Raw genomic sequence first — 23,123 nt, forward strand, 5'->3', positions numbered from 1 at the left:
CGGGCTGAGCAGCGGGTAGGCTTGCCTGTGCCAACGCCCTTTAGCGCTGGCTCTCGCCGGAGACGGGAGCGGCTCTTTCTCTCCGCCACAGCCCCGAGCGAGGCAGCCGATCGGGTGGCGCCCGCGGCCCGGCCTACCGCAGCGGACTCAGGTGAGCGCGGTGCCGCGTCCCGGCGGCGAGCCCGGGCCCCGCTCCGCCGCCGCTCAGCCGCCGCGTCCTCCATTTTGTGATCGCGGCGTGGAGCGCTCGGCGGCCCCGGGGAGCGGGAGGCGCAGCCAGCCAGCGCCGCCATTTCGCACCCGGCGAGGGCCGCCGGCTTCCTCTTTCCGCCCTGCCGCCGCGGGGGCAGCGCCGGCCGCTCTCCGTCCCGTCCCCGCCGCCCCCGCGGCCCCCCCGCCTCCAACTCCCCCCCCACCCCCACCCCCCGCCGTCCCCGGGGACGCGGCCGCCCCTGGCCCCCGCCCTCGCCGGGGCCGAGACCCCACCCACCGCCGTGCCACCGCGCTCCCCCACCGGCAGTGCGGGGCCGCCGTCCTGGGGCCGGAGCGGCGGCCGCCGAGGCCGGGCGGGGGGGGGGGAGGCAGGGAAGAAGCCCGGGCCCCGCCGCGCCCCGCCGCGCCCCGCCGCCAGGAGGCGAAGCGGGGCCTGGGCCGCCGGCCTGGCCCCCGGGCCGCCCCGCCCCGGCCGCTGCAAGCTCCCCTGGCCTCGCCGGCCCCGCGGAGCGCGGGTGCCCGAGGGAGGCGGGTCCCGGGCCCGCTCTGCCAGCCCGTTGGGTTTTAACCCCTTCCTTGCCTCCCCAGGGACGAGCTCGTCCCGCTCCTTTTTTTTTTTTTTTTTTTTTTTTTTTTTTTTTTTTTTCCTCCCGCTTGTCGCGGCTTTGGCATCCGCCTTTCTTCGGCTCTCACCTGCAGGGCTCGTGGCACACGGGGGGGAAGGAAGGGCTTTGGGGCCAGCCCCCCCGGGCTTGGTGGTGGCTAGGTGTCCTTCTCCAGGTCCCTGTTCGACAGCATTTTAGTATGTTCACGTAAGGCAAGGAAGAAAAGCGGAGTAAGGACAAAAAGTCCCCTCTGGTGGAAAAACAGTTATTTCCAGCGCTTGGTCTTAAGGCTGCTGTCCCTTGGCTAGCGCTGAGCGTGTCTTCCCCAGTTGGGTTTCTAGGTCGTGGTTTCCCTAGGGGTGGACCCTTGAGACGAGTGCCTCTCCCCTTAGCTCTGCGTGGAACAGCAGGGTGCTGCAGTCTGTCTCTCCACGAGAAGCACTTGGAGATGGGGAAGGGGAGGCGAGGCTCACTGTGACCCTTGGGTTTTGGTAGGTTGTGAGGGGTGGCGTAAGATTGTGTTCTGTGGTGTTTTATCCTAGCGTCATGATTACTGTCTTCTTTCCGGCAGGTTTTGAGGTGCGTTCTCACATTGCTAGTGTGACGTCCCCAGCTTCTCCTGCTTTTGCTACTATACTGCTCTTGCCCCACTGCCAGCCACCATGGATAAGACCGAGTTGATCCAGAAAGCCAAGCTGGCTGAGCAAGCTGAGCGCTATGATGATATGGCCACCTGCATGAAGGCAGTAACTGAGCAAGGTGCCGAGCTGTCCAACGAGGAGCGCAACCTGCTCTCAGTGGCCTACAAGAACGTAGTGGGGGGGCGGCGCTCTGCCTGGAGGGTCATCTCTAGCATTGAGCAGAAGACAGACACCAGTGACAAGAAGATGCAGCTTATCAAGGACTATCGGGAGAAGGTGGAGTCTGAGCTCAGGTCCATCTGCACCACTGTGCTGGTGAGTGTGAGCTTTCTTTTTTTCTTCCATTCTTTTTAAAAGAAAGACAGTAGTCACGTGTGCTGCTGCACTGGGGGATAAGACTAGGAACTTGACTGGGGAATATCATGCGAAGTATTATGCTGCGGTAGGGGAAGTCAGTGCAGTAACTTCTGCAACCGTTACGTGGGTTACTGTGAGGAGGAAGATAATCTGCACTGTGCTACAGGTCCCGTATGTTTAGAGGTATTTGAGGTACACGCTCAATTTTGAGTACGTTTTTGAATGGAGTGATCCATAGGCAGTGTCGTGCTACATAATTGCAGAAACGCAGAGAATTTAGCCTTGTGCCTGTTTGTGCTGTGGTTAGTAAGCTTATCTATTCGTAAGATAAGCTGTAACGAGAATGAGAAAACCCCTTTATATCTTCAGATCAGAGCTAATAACCTGTTAAAAGCATTTGAAGTACTTGGGTGTGCATTTCATTTACTCCTTTTGAAGAAAAATACTCTCAAGGGGTCTTTAAGGGATGTGTTGAGGATTTTTTTAAATATAAAATATGATTTTATGAAGTAAGACATCTATATTGAAGATGGGAAATAAAGATTATAGAAATTGGCTTTGTCAGAGTCAAGCTGACTTCTCAGGGGAATCTTTAAGATGAATTTGCAGTAATTATGGAATAATGTAAAACTAAGGTGTGAAGACTGGCGTGACACCCCAGGCGTGCATCAAAGCCCAGGAATACATTTTGGTACAAACAGCGGAATTCCAGACGCTATCGATAGCAAAACTGTACTGTACTGTAGTGGGAGCTGAAGAGACACGCGTCAGCAGTGTGGAGGCTGCTGGACCTTATTCTATGTGACCAGGGAGTTGTGGCTGCGGGAAGCTGCATGTGTGTAATGCAATAGTAATTGTGTGGCAGATAATCTTCAGTGGTTTATCTGCTCCTCTTAGTTACTTTTTGTTGTTGTTGTTGTCTGGTATTGCTAACATGAGAACAGGAAGAAGCAAGCTGATAAGGAAATAAACGATTTTGAGGTAAATGTATCCTAGATTGGTTTAGGAGACCTGAATTTAAAGCAGTCTGGTTTGGAAGTAACTGAATTTTCTTAAGCGTTCTGGTTCACGTACAAGGGAGTACTTCTTTCGATTGTGCTGAAAATACTTATATGGTTCCTTGCATGCTGCCACCTAGGGATTTTTTGTTTTCTAAATCAGTCAAAATGAGTTACCTTTGCTTGCAAATAATTCAGAAATTTATTAGCTTAATGAATCAGTTGAGTTAATTCCTTAACACATTTAAGAGTCCGTGTCTTCCAAAGAAGCTGTTTCTACAGTTACAGGCATCGTTAAGCTGTAGAACTTTCACCTTTGTGAAAATGACGTGACTTGTGTAGGGCACTGATTCCTATTTCCTGTGACAAGAGTTTCGCTAGAACCTGTGTGATGAGGTGCCAGCATTCATGCTGTTGTCACTTCTCTTGATCTCCTCTACTCAGTGCGCCACTTCAGAACTAACTTCTTGGGACCTCAACATAAAGCTCACTCTTCAGGCTTCTTAATCTCCCTCTGTCCTTCTACCAAATCTAGTTCCTAAGAGAAGGTTATGCATAAAATCTCATACTGGTTGCTGTGCCATCTTGACAAGGAGCTCGTGTTTCCTTAGGGAGATTGAACATCTCTGAATAGTAAAGGTAGCGAGCTATTTCATGCAGTGTCTGTACTGAAATTATCTCAGTCACATCAAATGGCAGTCAGCAGGTAGTCTGGTAGCCATGCTAACACAAACCTGATGTAGGGAAGGCAAGCTCTTCCTGTGCTAGCTGAATTTTTCCCTGCATTCTAGTCTTTCTTTGTTCTCGGCAATGGCCTGGTTGGCAACTCTCTCTTCCCTTCTCTCCTGGAAGGCAGCAGGAAGTAGTGAAGACCAAAACCTACAGCTGTGCATGCTTTTCCTGTTCTGCCCTGCTGGCAAAGATGTGCCTTCCTTTGGTAGGAGGAGATGTCAGCTATCTACTGGAAGCCTTCTGATTTTTAGTCCTTCTTTGAGGCCCATGTGCAGTTACGTTCTGTTCTGCTTCTCTGCCTTTCCTCTTCCATCTACTGCTCCTATGATCCATGAGTCAGCATCCAGGAGGTTGGAACTCACAATGTGCGGGCACTACAAAGGACCGGTTTCCTAAAGTTGAGCCACAAAGTAGTTTTAACTCCTCCTTCTTTGAATGATAATTTCTTCTTTACTATAGTAACTGCTTGTAGCTTTTTTAGATCTCTTAAGTTGAATCTTGGAGGTCCTTTTTTAATTCTAGGAAGTAGGAAAGCAGCTAAGCTGAAACAACTGCTGGCAAGTAGTATGGAAAGGTTGCTTGTCATCTGGAGTATTTGGATTTAGCAAGGGTGGATGTATTGGGTGGAGTGTGACTGCTCTTAGTCATACTAGTAACAGTTTTTTTCAAAAGGCTTTTTTGGTTTTTTGTTACTGGCATGGCACACCTTTTCAAAATGAAGTAGATCTGTTGTAGAAACCTTCATTTAGAAATACTTGTGCTAGCGTTACAAAATACTGCTAATTTTTGATTTAAAAGGCAGCAACGCTGAATCTGCAATAACTTCTTTTCCTGTAAAGAATGCCTCAAGCTAATTAGGTAAGGCATTGTTTTAGGGCATGATTTCATAAGGAATTTAAATTTAATCACTACTAGAATACAGACATCCAAAATCATGTTGAGATATATATATATATAGATACATAAATAAAAATAAACCTTTTACTATTTAATTAATGTACAGCCACCATCAGTGGTCACAGTAAGATATTCCATCTAATGCCAAGCAGTGAAGACATTTCTTTAACTGCCTGTCTTGCAAGTAGGAGTAGATGTGATCTGAACCCTTTTTAACTGTTAATTTTGTGACTGGTCTTGCAGGTGAGAGTGGCTCTTTAATGAAGAAACGGTATGACTTTGTCAAACAACTTGCACAAATGTTTTATTTGAAAGGTATGCTAGGAGGTTTTACTGAAGTCTCTGTACTGATTGACTAATTCTTTGGTAATGTAGAGAATTAATGTTGAATCATCCCTTATTAGTCAACTCTCTTGTCCTTGAATAAAGAAACAGGTTTGCAACTTAACTTTTTTCAAGGTAAAGTTGAACTATGTTGTTTCATATGCTCTGTGAGCACAAAGTTCGTGTTTCTTTATATTCTCTGAGTGATTTCAAGATGGGGATACTAGATAATGTAGAAGGGTTGGGTGCAGCAGCAACTTTCATGTCATTAGTGAAATAACATGTGAAACTTTGAAGATCGAATGTACGATATAAGACTAATGCTTTATTGTATATACACCCCGCAGTTTAGTGACATCAGATTTTCAAAAATGTAACTTTTGAATTGGAACTTCTCTGAGGGAGTGGATCAAACTGCTGGGGTTTCTGAGATCCTCAATCCCAACTACTTGCCCACAGTTTAAAACTCGATGAAGATGCAATGGCTAAAGGTTTTAGGGCTTGGAAACAACTGTATCTTGATGGTTACTTACTCCTCATGTCTCTAGCTGAAACTTAAAAGTTTATTTTAATATGCTTTTAAGTTTTTTGCATGGAAAAGTTACATATATGAGGCTTTTCAGTTGTTCCCAAACATCTGTTTTTACCATGTCCTCTGTAAGCAGTTGTACATTGCACTGTGTCAGGCCCATGTTGGCCAGTTTCTCTAGAAATGAGCAAGGGCATCGTGAACTTTTAAAAATGGACCAACAGTAACATTACTTGTGCTGTTGATTCTTTTCTGTACCCTGCGGCAGTGCCTGCAATGAAATAGTCTTGAGCTGTAAGGTGTATCTTATTTGAGTTTTTACTGTCTTAAGGTTGAGAGGATGCTTGTAAATGTTTGATCTTCTTTGAGATTGCAGTGTTAATCGTTGAAGGCATGTATTAGTGTGTTGCTCTTGCCAGCTCCCCTTTCCTTCCTTCCTTCCTCCCCACCCCCCGCCAAGGTTGCAATGTTGTTACTACTTCTGCTTTGCATAATTAAGAAACAATAAATGCTAATAAAAACAAGGGTAAAGATCTATGTCCACTTCTGATTTTTATCCATATTGTCAATCTAGTTCTAAAGTTAATCACTTAAAACAAAAATCCCCATACTAGAAGGTAATGTTCAAAGCGGCTTTTTTCAACAGGACAAGTTCATAGCTTCATTGAAAATGAAGTTGGCATTTTCTTGCAGCAGCAAATAGATTCCTCATGTCAGCTAAAATATCTGATGTGAGATTATGAATAAGCTTTGACCATAGCCCTGTTTTTTCCCTACTGTGAAATCTAGATTTTTTTTTTTACGCGTGCAGAAATTTTGCAGATTCAGTAGGTACCAGCTTGATGCTGATATGAACAATATACTAGGGTTTCATGTCTTGTGAATCCTTTTTCTCTGCTTTCCTATTTTCAGTGAACAGCCAGAGTTTATAAAGAAATACATAGTGTTGTAACAGTAAAACTGGCATCTGAGTAAAAGAATATTACAGTCTTTTGACACTGGGAAGTATGGAGGATGCAGTTTTATTCTGAAGGTTGGGCTAACTAACCACTCAAGTTAATACTACTTTTGGACTTGAATTAGTTGTTCCCGATAGTGGTTGGGACAGCACTTCAAGTATTACCTTTTTTGCCTTTTGTAAATTAAAGCAAATGCAATTGACTCATCCTTTTTAAGTAACTGACTGAAAGGACTAGCTACTTAATGACTCAAAGCCAGACCTTAGGTTGGGAACGTTACTTCTTGGCAAATCCAGAATTGTGGAGTGAATGTTAACTGAATGTTTTCATTTGGAATAACGGTCATCTTTTTGATGAAAGGTAATACATGGGGAGAGAGTTGATTCTCCTTTGTGTTCTTAGCACAACTTCTAGCAAATGTCAACACATTTGTGGTAAGAATTGTGGAACTTAATGCGCGAATCTTTTCTAGTTTAATATGCTTGAAACTTAAATTTAAATTCATGATCCAAACTTGCCTTACTTATAGTTGTACCTTCTCTTACTTAGTTTTTGCCCTTCATTAGAATCTGCTGCTGGAGTACTACACTTTTGTGCAAGGAAAACTAAATTTGTTTCTAAGAAAGGACTGACACTTGCAGAAACAAAGCCTAGAATGCACTGAGGTTCTTGAAGTGGCTGAAGACCCAACTAAAAATAGTTCAAGGAATTCTGATGGTAGCTGAGGCCTCCATCCCATGCAGTCATTGCCTTCCACGCCTTACCCCTGCAACTGCATACTGAATTTCTAAAACATACAAGCAGGCTAGTGAAGGATACCAGATAAATGGCAGCAAGGTATTCTGCCTGAGGTTCTGAAAACTTGCGCCATTATGTTAGTTGCGTGTGCAGTGTCATTTCCTTTTTCAGAAGCTACTGGGGTGAGTTTAGATCACTGATTTGATTTGCATGGATATCTCCATCTTGAGGTAAAGCTGAGAATAGGCTTAACTTATGTCTGTTAAAAGTAGAAAAACCTGAAGATAAATGGCTTGTCTGTTCTTAAAAGTTTAAGAAATGACAATGAGAGAATTGCACTTCTGTAAAGTGATAGCTCCTAACAGCTCTGAAAGGCTTGTCCTGAACGTTAACATCCTGTGAGAAGCAGGATGTGGAGTAATTGAAAATATGAAATCATAATACTGATGCAGGTGACTAGCTGTTGAGAATGGGGCAGCCAAAGCCCCATCTATCTCCAGTGTCAAATCCATTTTTTAATGAGGTTAAGCTATAGATTAACTAACCTGGTTGTAGTCAAGGCTATTAAAGCTTTGTCTATACAATACCTCAGTCCACTTGTACAGTTAGAATTATTAAATTTCCTGGAGGACATTTACTGGTTTGGTGGCCTTGAGAAAGTAGGATGTGCTCACTAGGTAGAACTGGACAAAAAAGACACAAATTCTATTTTTCTGCTAATGCGGTGAAGCTTTTAACAGATTTTTGTAAATCACTGTCATGCTTACCTGCTAGACAGTTGTCTTGCAGGCGTTTCTACTACCTTAGATACTAACATGATGGATGCCTTTTTGAAGTAAAACATAGAAGGCTCTATATCAGAAAGATAGAACTTGATGAGGAAAGAACACAGTCAAGCTTGAAGGTTATCAGCAGTTGATTTCTTTATGATGGCATAAATTGGGGTTGTTCAGCACATTATTAAAGCAGTAGATTTCTGTAGCAGAATTTCTGTATGGGCACAGAAGCTTGGTATTCTGTTTCCAGTAATGGGAGATACTTGATCTTCAGAGGAAGGTAGTGAGGAAAAGGGGGGGGGGGGGGGGGGCACGCTGGTAAAAGTGCATGGTTATGTTTTCTTTGTAAGTTTGGTAGGTGAAGATGTATGCTTGATTAATAAGTGTTTTCTTATTTGTGTAGATCTTAACCCTTTTTTAGTTTTATGCTCTTGGTCTTAGAGAATGATGGGCCTAGTGCCCCTAGATGTTACTTGCTGTTTAAGTGCTTTTGTACTTGACCATAAACTTGAAGCTAATTTTATCACACACTAACTAGGTAAGGTAAGTAAGACTGTTCTTGAACACCACATTTGTGGCACTTAATTCATATACCTCTACCAAGTTCACTGGCCTGACGTTTACAGGCTCCTCCTCATCCTTTCTGCTTCCCAGGATGCTGGAACCAACATCAGAATGCTCCAGCTGAGCATACAGCTGACTTGTAAGCTTGTAATTTGCTAATTCACTCTGTACATCTGAATAACAGTTCACATAAACTGGGCACTTAGACATAGGAGGCAGTAAAAATAATTTAAGTGCCAAGTTTCACATCCTGTGGTTCTATGCACCCACCAAAACATCAGATGTAAAGACCTATGAACTAGGAAGTCCTAAATTAGCTGTGATTTTGCTTGTGCCTTTCTCTTAATTTCTTAAAGGAATCAAGGGTTTGATTTACCAGTTTCTAACATTGATAAAGATTTATTCCTTGCTTTAGCAATCTTTATTCCGTCCTTTAATTTATACGATCCATCCACTGAAGCAGTTGGATACAGGAGTCATGTTAGGCTCTGGAAATGGAAAACTTTCCATTTGCTCTGATAATACATATTCTAAATACACTACATACATTCTTATGAGGCTGTCAGTCTGATATTTTCTGGATAAAATTTCTTCAGGAAGTTCTGTTCTGAAGTTGAATACATTTTGCAAAATTCTTGTAAGCAGAAATTGTTTTAAATGGAGGTAGGTAGCAGGGCCTTAACAATAAAGTGAAGGTTCCCTTGCTATTAGAAATTGTTATAACAAGGTTATCTGAAATGTTGGCTTCTAGATTTTGTGACTTAAAGGTTAGACTTCATTGTTGTAGGTTGTCCCACTTGGGGAGTAACCAATTACTGGCACGCTTCTAATACACTGAATGAAATAATACATTGCTGGGTTTCCTTCAAGGTGAAGCTGGACAATGCAAAAGGCTCTTCCAGCTGCACTAAGCAATGAGAAGAAAGTGCATCTGTTTCATTATCTTTCTGGATTTCAGTGATCACAAATCCCTGATCTGGGGCTCCCAAACAGAGAGCAGAACTGAAGCAAGTAAAGCTTTTAGGCCCTCCAGGGTTTATTTATGGTCATGAAAGGCTCAGTTACTTGCACAAGGGCAACATACCTTAAACCCATGTAACTCCTGTATGCTGTTGTTCATTTTGAGTATAGTTGGTCTAGATAGATCTCAGTCAATCATTTAATCATACCTTATGGGCTTCTGTAGCTGCAGAGCACAGAAATATTTTTAAATGCAAATTTAGACTTTTTCTATCACATTATGGAAGATCCCAAATGGAGGATGCTGGAAGAAACTTTCAGGTAGTCAGGATTCTGAAGGGAAAAATTTGATGACAGTAATGCATGTTTACCAAGAGGAAAATAACACTTGAAGTATTTTGAGGAATTAGAAATATGAAAAATGCAATCATGGAAGAATGTTAGCATCAATTTGAGATAAATCTGTCTGATACCAAGAAAATTTTCCTGAAAGCTTTTGGCTGTGTTGTATGGCCATTACTTCAGCAAAAATTTACAATTATTGAAAAGGGGTATGACTTTTTTTTTTTTAAAGACTCATTTCTACATTTGGCAGGGGGAAACTGGAAAACTTTAGGCTCTTCCATAAAAACTTGAGTAATTCTTTGACTTCCACTGGATTGTTGGTTTTGTCTGATGAAAATCTATAGAAAGGAGAACTTGCATTTCCACACACTTCTAGTTCCTGGCTTACATAGTTCTTTGGGGACCACAGAACTTTCTAACTTCTTGTTTTAGGAGAAATGTAAGCAGTGAATGTAAATGCTAGATGAAATTAATTTCAACCCCAGGTGGGAATAGTGTGGGCAGATGTACTGCAGCTGAGGCTTCCAATGCATTTGTTAAGTGGGATTCCAGATACTTCGTTCAGGGCCAATCCTAAATATTGACTGCCAGTTTTTAAAACTATGTAGACAAAGACTCTGAATCAAATGGAAAAGACGAATTAGGTCACACTCTCTGTTTCCATGCCAGGTACGTTTGTCTCTGCTTTTGACAGTGCTTTGTCAGGTCATCTTAAGGCCGTGCCGTTACTGGAAAGGCATACACGTATTTTCCTCAATATATAAACTGAAATACTAATGGTCTTAAGAGGTCTGTATGAAAACTATTTAATGTTCTCCCAAAAGGAGTTGATGCATAGAGCCTGAATCCAGAAGGATGAAGAACTTGCTTCTGCTGAATTACACTTTTGAAAGTAAAGTGATCTTACTGTTGCAGCAGGGGACTCTCCCTTTCCTGTCAAGAAAACAAGGGCTGAATGTTAAAACACACCTAGGTTGCAGTGAGTCATACTGTGGACTTTGGAATGACTGATTATACTTGAAATAGTCAAGAAGTCTTAATACCAGTTTACTAGACGATTAAAATAGGCAGTCATTTGTGAGTAGAAGCATTATTGAAAGGTCTGAGCCTATGCCAATCGTTTGTGCTGTCAAACACTTTGGAACATTTAATGTATTTAAGTTCATATTCAACAGTTATATTAAGGGAATATATTGGTCTGAGCTGCCTCACCAACTTTTTAGCTGTACTTCTTGACTGCAGCTAGGCTGGAAACCCTGTATGGTGTGCTTGTAGGTGGTTTTTCTCATTGGAGCTGGATGGACCTTCAGAAATACATGAGACTGAAGAATTTTACCAAATATTTTGCATGCTGCAACCCCGGCTGCATTTATGTAGTGTCACACACGTCGTGTCGTGTGCCTGTTGGATGCAAGCTGCTCATCTTCTAGATGGGACTGTGACGTAGAATCCATGTTCAGGATGGTGAGTTAACTTGCTAAAAAAAACTGGTGTTGACATGCACTCTGCATGTGCATTATTTTTAAGGAACCTTGTCTCAAAATAGTTTTATTTTGAAACAGTTTTTTCACTTGCCTGTGACCATTTGGTTCTGTGGGGTTTGGCCGGTAAGTGTGCACTGTTATAGGCAAGTACAACGTTAAGTAATCAGAGTTACTTGCTGTCACCCATGTAACATATGTTCTGGTGGCTAGCTTCGATACTCCTTAAAAAAAAACCAACCCAAAAGTACTTTAAAGCTCAAAATGGGGAACATTCAGTGTAAACTCAGGAAGGGAAGGAACACCTGGGAAACAGCCATAAAACTCAATCTAGTCTCTGTAAGACCTGTGAAAATCAGTACCCTCTGCTGGCAGGTCTGACAAGCACTTGGACAGCAGAGAACTTCTGAGCAGTTGATTTGAAGTTCAAGCTGGTCTTTTTTTTTTTTTTTTTTTTTTTCCCCACCTCATTGAACTTTTGCCATCATGGGGTGAGTAGGAATGTAAAAATTTTTTCTATTATATGCATTGATATTGATTAGTTTGTTCTTGTATCAAAAAAGAGTAATATCACTGGATATTTTTTTTTCTCTAGATGCTTTTCGTGTCATGAGTTAAAGCCCAGCAGAGGACTTTGTCTTAAATTACTAAAACCTGCAAGTACAAATTACTTGCACAAACTGTTCTGATGTTTGCTTTTAAAGAATACCATTTAAAATCATACGGCCAAAAGATGAAGACAGTGTTGGAATAAGGTGTTTTAAACAACTTGAAGTAAGATATATGGGCCTTAGACTCAAGAATATTGCTGAAAGAGTCTGACTTGAAAATCGAACTTTATATAGACTTTAGTCACAAAATTCTATGCCAGCAATTTTGGACATCAGCACACTCCTTCCTCCTTGCTAAAGATCATGCAGCAACTTAATCAGTTTATATTTATGGGGGCAAACTTTTGGAGAGCATTGCTGCTTATGTGTTGCTTTTACATTGACTTTTTTTTTTCCTTCTGGTGGAGCAAAAGTAACAATATACTGTACTAAGTTGGTGAGAAATGCAAATGGAAATGTAGATCAGTCTTTTAATAGCATAACATTAAATAACTTGGTGCTGGTGATGTGACCCAAACATGTCATAGGTGTTGACATCTGAGTGATGGTGGCATTGTAAATATTTTGAGTTACTTCAGTTTACCACATTGCGAACTTCTGTCGGTACCTAGGTGCATGGTATCTTTAGCTTGCTTTGAAAATTGACCTTAAACTACTTGTGATCAGTAGATAATCTCTGGAGCTGACCTGGTTCATGTTCATCCTCTGGTATTGAATGGGTAAGTGTGAAGAATATATCTATTAGCTAATGGTACTGGAATATACGTAGAAACTTATGTATTTGCTTTTCTTATTGAAGTCCAATTCTAAATGACTCTCAAAGGTCAATTTGGTATTCAGGGTTTTTTTTTTTAATTTATCTTTGCTGTCAAGATTCTTTATAGCTAAATATGTGGGAAGACAGAACAGCACAGATCAGATAGTGGTGGTATTTTTCTGCCACTTGAACCTACCACATAGTTAAATTGTATTAAAAGTATTTAGTGTACACTGTGGTTGAACTTGATGTCTCAATCAGGCTTGCCTTTTAAAACAGGCTTAGATGGGGGGAGGTTGGTGGGATTTTCTGTTTGGATGTCAGCTTTTAAAAGAAGGGGTTGTCTTGAAAACAGGTAACAGAAAGCATGTGGAGTGGGACTGGTGCGTGAATTCCAGGGGAAGTGTGCATGGTGTATATAAGGAGAGGCTGGCTGGATGCACATACAACAAATAATTATGAAGGAGCTGTGTCTTCAGGGAGCTGCTTTGTCTGTATCAGGCACTTCAAGTAAAGATATGGCTGGCATATTCCTTCAGGGCTTGCCTTTCATAAAGCTGAAATAATGGGGAAGTGATGAGAGCAGATGAATTAAGCTTAATGTTTCTGGCTCAGGTTAATTGCAGTGGTCTGATACTACAAGGGCATGTTCAACCCTTGTTCCTGCTTAAGCAGAGGGGAAAAGAGACTAAGAAAGGACAGTTACTCAGCTGGGAAAGAACCGGAGAAGGATCCAAAAAGGCAATTGAAATGTAACTTTCTCTCGGCATGTAAAGGAATAAGTCTGCCAATGGAGAGAAAAATAAAAGAAATAAATTTCAGCTTTAAAGGGGGAAGAAATGGATTGCTGCCAGGCTCCTAGCCTGCTCCCCACGGCTCCTTCAGGCAGCTGCGGATCTGTTCCAGGGACTGGTAGCCCTTTGTTGCTGGCATCTCTTTAATAAATAAATAAGCCTGCCTTCTGTAGGAGGGGAAAAGAATATGAGAATACGATGCTATTAGGATGGCAAGAGTGTTAGCACACTGTGAAGGTAGAAATAAATTGAGATGGATGAACAACACTAATGAGAAGTGGGGTGGGAAATCCTGTCACACTATGGGAGGACCAGCGCGCCACTTGAGAATAATGTATTGGTGTGGGGGAAGTAGCAGACACCAACCACAAGCTGTCACAGTGCAAACCTATTCTAACACAACCACACCAGGACACGAAGGGTCTGGCTTGAGGATAGAGTTTTGTTTCCTGCATCGTCTTACTGCTGGTGGTTCTGAGAGTCACCCACCAACAGGGCAGGCCAGCAGCTTGAATATCATGCGGCTTTTCATGGCAGTGTCTGAGTGAGGTATGTGTGACGTTGTAGAGCATGTAACTGCTGGTTGTTCAGGTCTTGGTTTAGAAGGTGATAAGAACAGTTGCAGTTCTTAATGATGGTGGCAACTATATTTTGATACATAACTTTCTCTAACAAAAAAAAAAAGTGATGGGCATGTTTGCTGTATGTGAACATGGATGGCAGTCTACTGTATTGGCTGACTTCATCACAAAATCATACCTGTGGCAGTGCCTGCCTCTCTTTAGGTAGAATTTATCGTAATAAATTTTGAGGTTGGCTGAGGTCTGCTTCATTGCTCAGGTTGCCTGTATTCATTTTACTATCAACTGATGCTTAAAATGAGGGTTTCTGGCTGATTGCTGTCTGATGGAAAGGTAGAAAAGCCCAAGTGGGGAAAGATAGAGAACAGATGTAGGAAATATTGAGTTTTCCTGGCTATTACTGACTCACAAGAGTGTAAAGTAAATAATTTAGCTTATTGTCCTGTCTACTCTCACTGCCCCGCCAACATTTTGTCTGTTAGAGGGAGGGTAAGATGCCTTCCAAGAAAATATGATGATGTCCTGACATGAATGGCTCACTAAGTGTACCAAATACATTAATGATTTGAAAGATAATGTCTGGATAGATAAATAATCAGCTTTACTCAAAGTCTGTTTGTATTCTGTTCTATCCTACATGATTCATAAATGAGATCTTGTTCCATTTAAGGCTATTAAAAAACCAAAACCAGATACATAAAGTCCAGAACGAGGATGTTCCACCCTAGCTGATAGAGGCGCAGATCTCTCCCTTACCATGCACCGTGGTAAGGATTAGGAGGCCCTCAAGATGAACTGGGAGTGGGAGCTGCTGACTAGGCAGTTCAGCTCCTCCAACTGAGGAGAGCCTAGGAAATAAAGCACTGTATGTAACCCGCTCTTTGCTGTCTGAAAAACTGTAATTCACTCCCAGCATCCACTTTTTTCTCTCAGTTTCTCAGAAATCTGCACAGAACCACTGTTTTTCAAACCTGCATAGCGGAGGCAGCGCTTTCAGGATGCACTGCCACACAGGCTGCAGCGCTACACGTTTGCAGTAGGACTGGGGCCATGGCAGAATCCTTCTGTGCTCCCGGAAGAAGCATGTGGCCTACCCCATCTGAAAAAAAAAAAAAAAAAAAAGTGGGCATTAATGCTCTAAGGAATGTAGGTTTGAGGCTCAGCTTAAATTAGATACGCTAAAGCTCTCCTGTAAACATTATTTAGCGTACACTAGATTTGTTAGTATTTTTAAGTTATAACCAAGCCATATCAGTTATGCATGGTACTCTACTGCTAGACCTACCTTCCAAAGACAGACTTTTGTGATAAGATCAGTAATATTTTTTGTGTGCTAAGTTTACAATAAATCTTTAGGGTTTGGAAGGCAAAACCTAAACAATTCCCTTGTTGATGTAGTTGTAACATCTTGAGAAGTTTTATTTCAGCATTTAAAAGAAAAATCAGAGATGAAGTTATGTCAAATATCTGGTTTAAAATCCCATACAACATATCTTTCTTGGTTGTCTGGTCAGTGCTCCTTAGACTGTGGCATAGTTTTTCAGATCTAATCTGAGCACATGGATAAATCACATCTCTGCTGCTTAATGCAGTCCCAACCTTAGGATGGTCTTTAGAGGCTGGTAGTTACTCTTTGATCGTGACTGATTTAAGGAACCTTTCTAAAAGTAGGTGTATTACACACTAGCTTTCATTATTCTGGGCAGTTTCTTGTAAAAATCAAACTTCTGTGTTAAACTTGAGGTTACTGCATTGTTGTCTCTGAGACTTTGAAACTGGTTTATGTAGTGTTGTGCTTTTATGGCTGGCATTGACATCTGTCATAGGAGAAAAGCATCAAGAAAACATTGAGCCAAAATGTGAAGTTTTTCTCATTGCAGAAACCTGTAGGGTGGGAATAACTCATTTTAATATGGGGGATGTCTCATGCAAAATAACAGTATTAATATGGGGTTGTATTACCCGTCTGCCTACTATGTCTTAACTGTTGTTTTGAAACATAACTAAGGTTTTGCTGCTTTTTCCATAACACCAGTGAGGTGTACCGTTCAACATGCTTGCTCGAGCCCTTGCATACTTCACTGTGTTAAACTGTTATACAAATTCCCCACTTATCCCTGTGCCATACTAGCCAGTGTCTAGTCTTTGGCAGTGGTTTTCTAGCCTTACAGAAAGCCTTAAAAATGTCTGTTTATGATTTGGTAAGTGGAAGGGTATGTCAGGCTCAGTATCATCTTACCCTCCTGCTGTTTTCTCTAGGGTGGTAAAAAGAGCACTTGCAACTCTTTACTGTTTCTTAATGCCTTGGTAGGGGATCTCTGAAGGGAGCTTGTCTGTGGAGCTATATGCAATATTACATCCATGGTAAGCACACTGTGTGGACACAAAGATGTTGTTTTCACCCAGTTAGAAGTACCCCACTACATGTGTTGATTTAAAATAATTGCCAGCACCTCAAATGGAATTGGAATGAGTATGTGCTTTCAGCAGGATTGCTCTGCTACCGTTAATTATTAAAGGAAGTAATAATGGTATGGTCGCATGCTAGGGAGTAGGTTTGTGTCTCAAATTAGCTCATTTGATTATAGTGCTACAGTTGCTAATTAAAATGCTCCTGGTTTTTGCCTTGAAAGTGTACAGTTCCTTAAACACTTTCTTTGTAGCTGTTTCATGAATTTGGATACATGTTCCTGTAACAAAAATCTTACTTAACTAACCACAGTTTGCAAGCTTTGTGGAAACTTTCTGCTGCTTTTATGACCTGTTTATTTTCCAAGTAACTGAATGCAGATCTTTATCACTTAAATTCTTAGTGTAAAGTTGGTCTGAGTATTGTGGGATTTCCTTGAGTCTATTGGAGCTTATTTGCATCTTTTGTCAACTCCAGAGAAGATGGGTCGGTTGTGGCAGTGAGTTGGGTAAAATTGCCAGGGCTCAGGGACAAGGAGGTGAGCCAGAAGCTGTTTTCCCCCTCGTCAGTTCTCTGAAGTATCCCCTTCACTGGGGGAAAATCCTGTGCCTCTTCTCTCCTTCACCTTCACCCCTACCTTGGAAGGGCTAGGAGGCCTTGCAGCCTTGGAGAGAGACTTATCTCCTCCTGCTGGAGGCTTGTAAACCTTTCCCTGTCCCTCTGGCTATCAGATAGGAGAGCTGTGAGCCAAGGGAGCAACCTCAGCAGCAGTTCAGGGTGTGCTAGAGCACTAGATAGCTCTTCCTCCCGGCAGCAGCAGGGCAGACATGAAGGATGCGTCCCCGCTGCGCTGGAGCGGGTGTTACTTTAGGGCCTTGCAAAGAGCTGGTATGGTTTGGTGAGGCTGGCTACCGACTAGATGGGTGTGAATCCTTGGTGCTCTCTGGTAGGTGGGCTGGAGATTCCTTATCACAAGTCTCGTGAATGCAATTTATAAAAAAAATTAGCAGAGTTGTTTTTCTTACTTTTTTCCTGTGAAGTGGGAATAAGTTCTTATTTATAAATAGCTTTGAAACTTTCTGCATAGTGTTTAATTTTTCCAGTAAAAGCTTACTCATTTGCAACAACATTTCTGAAATGAGAAGTGCATATCCTGAAAGTAAACTCGGTCCTGAAACTATATGCCAGTAAACCATTTCTTGTTATTTTTTCTGCAGTATGATCAGATGATGACTGGTCATTTTAATGTAGTCTCTAGCTTTGTGCCTTTACACAGTTTGTTTAAATGAGTGTGCCTCTATCTAAAATGCCCTCCCTTAAAACTCCTTTTTTCCTTGTAGCAAACATTTGAGTCCATCCAAACTTTCTGGAGAGACGAAAAATAGATTGAACTTAGTTGCAACAGCGTATGTAATATGTCATTGTCTTTTTTGTTGTTTCAGGAGCTGTTGGACAAATATTTAATAGCTAATGCAACTAATCCAGAGAGCAAGGTATTCTACCTGAAGATGAAGGGAGACTACTTCCGATACCTTGCTGAAGTTGCCTGTGGTGATGACAGAAAACGTAAGTACCTTGTGGTCTTTGATAGCTAATGAACTTCAGTTTTGGGCCACGGGTGAGAACAGTAAATGAAGTACACATGCCAGTATCTTACTCTGAATTCATGTGAGTTAGATGAGTGGGAACAACTACGTTTCTGTTGGAAATCTCCAGTGTTTACACAGAGAGTAAAATTCTGAATAGACCTTAAGCATAGTAGGCTAGGGAATTTTAGCTGGTATTCCTGCCATCTACCCTAAATTTCTGGATAGATGTTCCATAATGCTTATTCAGAACTTCTGGAAAACAACTTAGGTGAAGGTCTGCTAACATATTTAATGTTGTTTGTTTGTATTTATTTACTAAAATAAAGTTGGTGAGGAAGAGTAAACAGGTCTCTGCAACATTTTTTACTCCATGATGGAGTTCTGTTGATCTATAAGTTTTAACCATTTCAGTGTGAAGCAGGCTTCATTGTAGTTGCCTAAGGTTATAAAGAAGCAACAAAATTACTAGGTCAGTAAACTATCCAAAAAAGTGTGAGCTGCGCTCTGAAACGGTTGATGTTCACGGGGATAATACTGTCCCTGTAATTTTAGTTTGCCATTTTGGATCCAGCAGAAAAGGCCTGGAAAACTTCACAGCTGGTACTGTCACTTGATACTGGGCATCCTGAGAATGTAGAACATTCCTTGAAGTTAGAAGATGTGCATAGGTGGTTGTAAGTACCTCAGGAAGCTCTTCTGGGGAGGATTTTAACTCTCTATTCAGAGGATGTATTGAATTAAGTGTTAGAACTGTCTTGCAAGGTGCCCAGATACTGTTGTGATGTTAAAAACTCTTGGTATGGCATAAGCTAGTGATACGTTTCTACATAACAAACTAAAATTAGTCCTGCAGTGATGCTGTGACACAGAAAGGAGATGGTGTGTTGGAGTGGGCAGAGTGCTGAAGTGACTGTCCCTTTGGGTTGGGCATGGTAGGCATCTGACAGCGTTGGCTATTTTAAACCGATTGAATTGCAAAGTAGGAGGACAGAGCTGATTGTCACTTAAATAAAGGCTTTGTTAGCCTCCTGGTGTTGTAGGAGCCTGTAAGTTGAAAGATGAAAATACACAAAACAGAGTGAAAGACTTTGCATTAATGAGTTGCATTCAGAAATTCTTAACCCTTTGCCTGATTCGAATGACAACAGCGGGTCCAAGTGTAACAGAGACAACTTGTCTTTGGTTTTCACAAAGATAATCTGATTTATATTTTGTCTCAAGCAACAGTTACAAATCTGTGGGCTTGACTCAGCAGAGAAATACCAGCTTATCTTGGCTAAAAAGACTGCATTTAAAGTGATATGCGTGCTGATATGGGTGTTTACTGTAGAAGAGGGACTGATTGATAAACTTATTAGCAGATCTGGGTGTTTTGCTGGGAAGTTACAGTTTATATGTATCACAATGCGTACATTTTGTGCTTGGCTCCTTGCAAACTTCTAGGAGTTTTACTTGAAGCTTTTCTGATGTTCCACCTCTAAACATCTGTTTATTTTCTCAGTTTCAAATATATTTTATGTACTTATAAGCTAACTTATTTCCTGCATTTGCTAGGTTTTTTGCCTTTTTTCACCTGTTGTCAACAAATGAATAGTCCATTAGCACTCATTACAGTGTGAGTACTGAAAAAACCAAGTCTGTGTTGTGACTCTTTTGAATACTTAACAGATTTTACTTACCAAACTCTTTTTTTCCCAGCACTTTCTAGAGCAATTATGGTATTAGCTCCCTCAGAGAGCTCTATTCTGAGCTCTGACAATGGCCTTTCTTTTCATGCAGTCTCCTTCCATTCTGCAGGCATGTTTAGGGTGGCTGTTGGCCCTTTGGTTGTCTACGGGAAGAGAATCTGGAATAGACTATATGTCACACTCTTAAAGTACTCTGGCCTGGTAACCTCTTTTCTCTGTGGTATTTCTCCCGGTTATTTTGGGCACGACCTTGTTTTTTTTTATCTTGACCTATCTATGCCCAATTTTTGGAGGCAGACTTTCAGTTTTTCAGGAACATGCGGTACATGCCTTCCAAACTTCCTCAAGAAGCAGTAGGGCTGTACAGACAGTAAGTAGCCTTCTTTACTCTGCATACCCAACTCACAGGAGCATGTCTGTCCTGTGCAAGGAATGAAGCAGGAGTTCTGTAGAAAAAGTAATGCACAAATTTTTTTTTTTTTTTGTACCTGAAGTATCAAAGGCCATTGAGGTAATACAGTCATCTTGGATGTTGGTATTTACTAATTTTTGCGTGTTTATCTGTCTCTTGAATACCTTTGCTCTGTAGTAGCTTAATTAGCTCCCTGTGTTTTGTCAGTGTGGCAGCTGTACTTTAAAATGGGTTTAAAATCATTGCCTTGATTAAAGTAAGTGCGGTGTTTTGCTAAGAGCGGGCTTAAATAGAGGACTATTCAGTCTCCTACTAATGGAGTACTTTAGATAGTCATAGCTTATTTAAAAAAAAAAAAAAAAAGACCCAAAAACCCCTTAATGTTTCTCATTCTTTTAACAGAAACAATAGAAAACTCACAGGGAGCTTACCAGGAGGCGTTTGATATCAGCAAGAAGGAGATGCAGCCAACACATCCAATTCGCTTGGGTCTAGCTCTTAACTTCTCTGTATTTTATTATGAGATTCTCAACAATCCTGAGCTTGCCTGCACACTGGCAAAGACAGTAAGTTACTTCTTTCTTCTGTATGCCTGCAGGGACAGTAGAAGAGAGTTTATGCCTAGAATAACGTGAATGATTATTTCCTAGAGTTTATGCAGGAAACGATCCTATTTAATGTATCTGGTTTCCAAGCTCATATTGTTAGTGGGATTAAAGGGGCACAAGCAGGCTGTATTTACAATGTGACTTAAATTTTCAGCAACATGGCAAGTTTTTATTATGCCTTTATTATGCTTCTGTTTCAAACAGAGCAATTCAGGTCATTAACTTCCAATGTAACTTTTTTTTAAGCTACCTTTACTGATAGGTTTAGCTTCTGGTTGTTTAATGATCAGTTAATAGAAAGACTAAAGATGGCTTAATTATTCCAGGCGTTTGATGAGGCTATTGCAGAACTTGATACACTGAACGAAGACTCATACAAAGACAGTACTCTCATCATGCAGTTGCTTAGAGACAACCTAACAGTAAGTTGCCTTTTTATGTGCTATCTGGTTCTGTAACCATGTATTTGCTTAGTAGGACTGAATTTGTGATGAAACAAAACCCTTTTGCTCTAGCGCAAAAACATAGCACTGATTTGGGCTGTTTACCCTACTATACCTTTTCATAATTTAGTTTGAATATAGTGTAAGTTGATGTCAGCAACTTCGTGCTCTGTAATCTAGAATAACAGCTTGGATAGCTCACATGCTTCATTGTTTGATGGCCTTTTCAGTGGAGGGGGAGAAGGTGCATTCAGCTAACAACATACAAGACGGGACAAGGAGTCAAAAAATAGTAGTCTGTGATCTGTCAGGGATTCTTAATCAAGCTTTTTGATGACTACCTCAGAAACAAAATGTCTTTCCTGTTGTATATCTAGTGCAGCTTGCTTTATTCATTTTCCTGATTTTCATTTAAAAGATCCAGAATTTCAATGTATTAAGAATAAAATCAGTTGATGTTTGAGTACGTATTACAATGATTAACCATTTAAGAAAAGTGCCTAATGGAACCACTAGGTTCTATTAAAATATGTAACTAAGGCAATTTTCTAGGGAATATCCTCTCTGGATTTCACTGCATTTAAAATTACAGCAACATTTATTATTTTGCAATACGACTTCAGTAGGAATGTCTTTTATTAGCACTGTAAAATGCTTAGCTTCAATAACCAAAATGGCAATCTTCACTTTCAGGATTCAGACCGCTGCTTTTGAAATTGACGTTACTCTTGAAGCTACCATTCAGACTTGTTGAATGATATAGGATCAGTGACATAGCTCGCTGTTAAGCACAAAAGCCTGGATCTGTTCAGAACACTGCTCTGCCTTTAATACCTGAGGTGCATAGCTAGTTGTGCCCTGTGCATGGGGAACGATTTCCAATTACCTCCCTCCAAGCAAGTGTACTTTCTTGCACTGGTACTTCGTAGACATCCTTAAGTCTAATTCATTATCATTTCTATACAGTCAATAGTTGTCCCTCTTTGGAAGTAAAGCTGTGCTTCTGAAAGCTGACACTGTTTTTCTTTTCTTTCTAGTTATGGACATCGGACAGTGCAGGAGAAGAATGTGATGCTGCAGAAGGTGCAGAAAACTAAACTGCACGTGGAGCGTCATTCTCCCTTTCCTTCTCAAGAAACCTTTTTACACGTCTCCATTCCTTATAGCTCCACTTGGATTTCCTATAGCAAAGAAAACCCATCCATGTGTATGGAAATCAATTTATAGTCTTTTCACACTGCAGCTTTGGGAAAACTCCATTCCTTGATTTGTGTTTGTCCTGGCCTTCCTGGTGTGCGGTTACTGCTGTAGAAAAGTATTAATAGCTTCATTTCATATAAACATAAGTAACTTCCAAACACTTATGTAGCGGACTAAAGTGTACCTGGTATTTAAAAAGAAATCTGAACCAGTTCCTGCCAGTTGACTGTGTTTTGTATTACAGTAAGATATGAAAATGTAGTTAATTGCAACTAAAGAGTGTTCCACATAGCTTTTAATTCTCCACATTCCCTTCTTATTCTGCAGGGTTTCCTTTCCATAATTGACTTTCACATGCTACTGTGTATTCTTTTCAGTAGGAATATGGAAGTATTGGGCCAGATCAAGTTGAGCATTTCTAGTTTGGAAAATGACAAATTGACTTGCTTCCTGTATCATGTAATACAGAAGCTTGTGTGTTCGAAAACAGGGGCTTCTCTTAATCTTCAGTTGCTGCTGTTTAAGTTGATATCCCTTCCCAATAAAAGTTCACTTACACTCCTGCCTTTGTAGTTCTGGTATTCACTTTACTATGTATTAGAAGCAGCATGTTACTGCCGGAGTACAGGCAGTGCTTTTTGGCAGACTAAAGTGCATGTCATTTCTTAATACACTGGAATGGGAAAACCAATTGAAGTTCACATGTCCAAGTATAAAATTTAGTACTTTTCCATGCAGGTTTGTGCACATGTGAGAAGGTGTCAAGTTTGTCCAGTGATTGTTATTTAGAGAGTTTGGACCACTATTGTGTGTTGCTAATCATTGATTGTAGTCCCAAAAAAGCCTTGTGAAAATGTTATGCCCTCTGTAACAGCAAAGTAACATTAAATAAAATTACATTTTATAAACCA

The 23,123-nt window shown here is 41.1% G+C and overlaps 1 protein-coding gene across 1 annotated transcript; it reads left to right on the forward strand.

Annotated features, from left to right (window-relative positions):
* On the forward strand, positions 1-23,123 carry YWHAQ (tyrosine 3-monooxygenase/tryptophan 5-monooxygenase activation protein theta). The gene is made up of 6 exons (XM_052809523.1): positions 1-151; positions 1,390-1,774; positions 17,715-17,838; positions 20,364-20,527; positions 20,896-20,991; positions 22,050-23,123. The coding sequence occupies exons 2-6, from the start codon at positions 1,481-1,483 to the stop codon at positions 22,107-22,109; spliced, it is 738 nt and encodes a 245-aa protein (XP_052665483.1). The 5' UTR covers positions 1-151; positions 1,390-1,480; the 3' UTR covers positions 22,110-23,123.

The sequence above is a fragment of the Harpia harpyja genome, chromosome 15 (assembly GCF_026419915.1).
Source record: "Harpia harpyja isolate bHarHar1 chromosome 15, bHarHar1 primary haplotype, whole genome shotgun sequence".
Lineage (NCBI taxonomy): Eukaryota > Metazoa > Chordata > Aves > Accipitriformes > Accipitridae > Harpia > Harpia harpyja.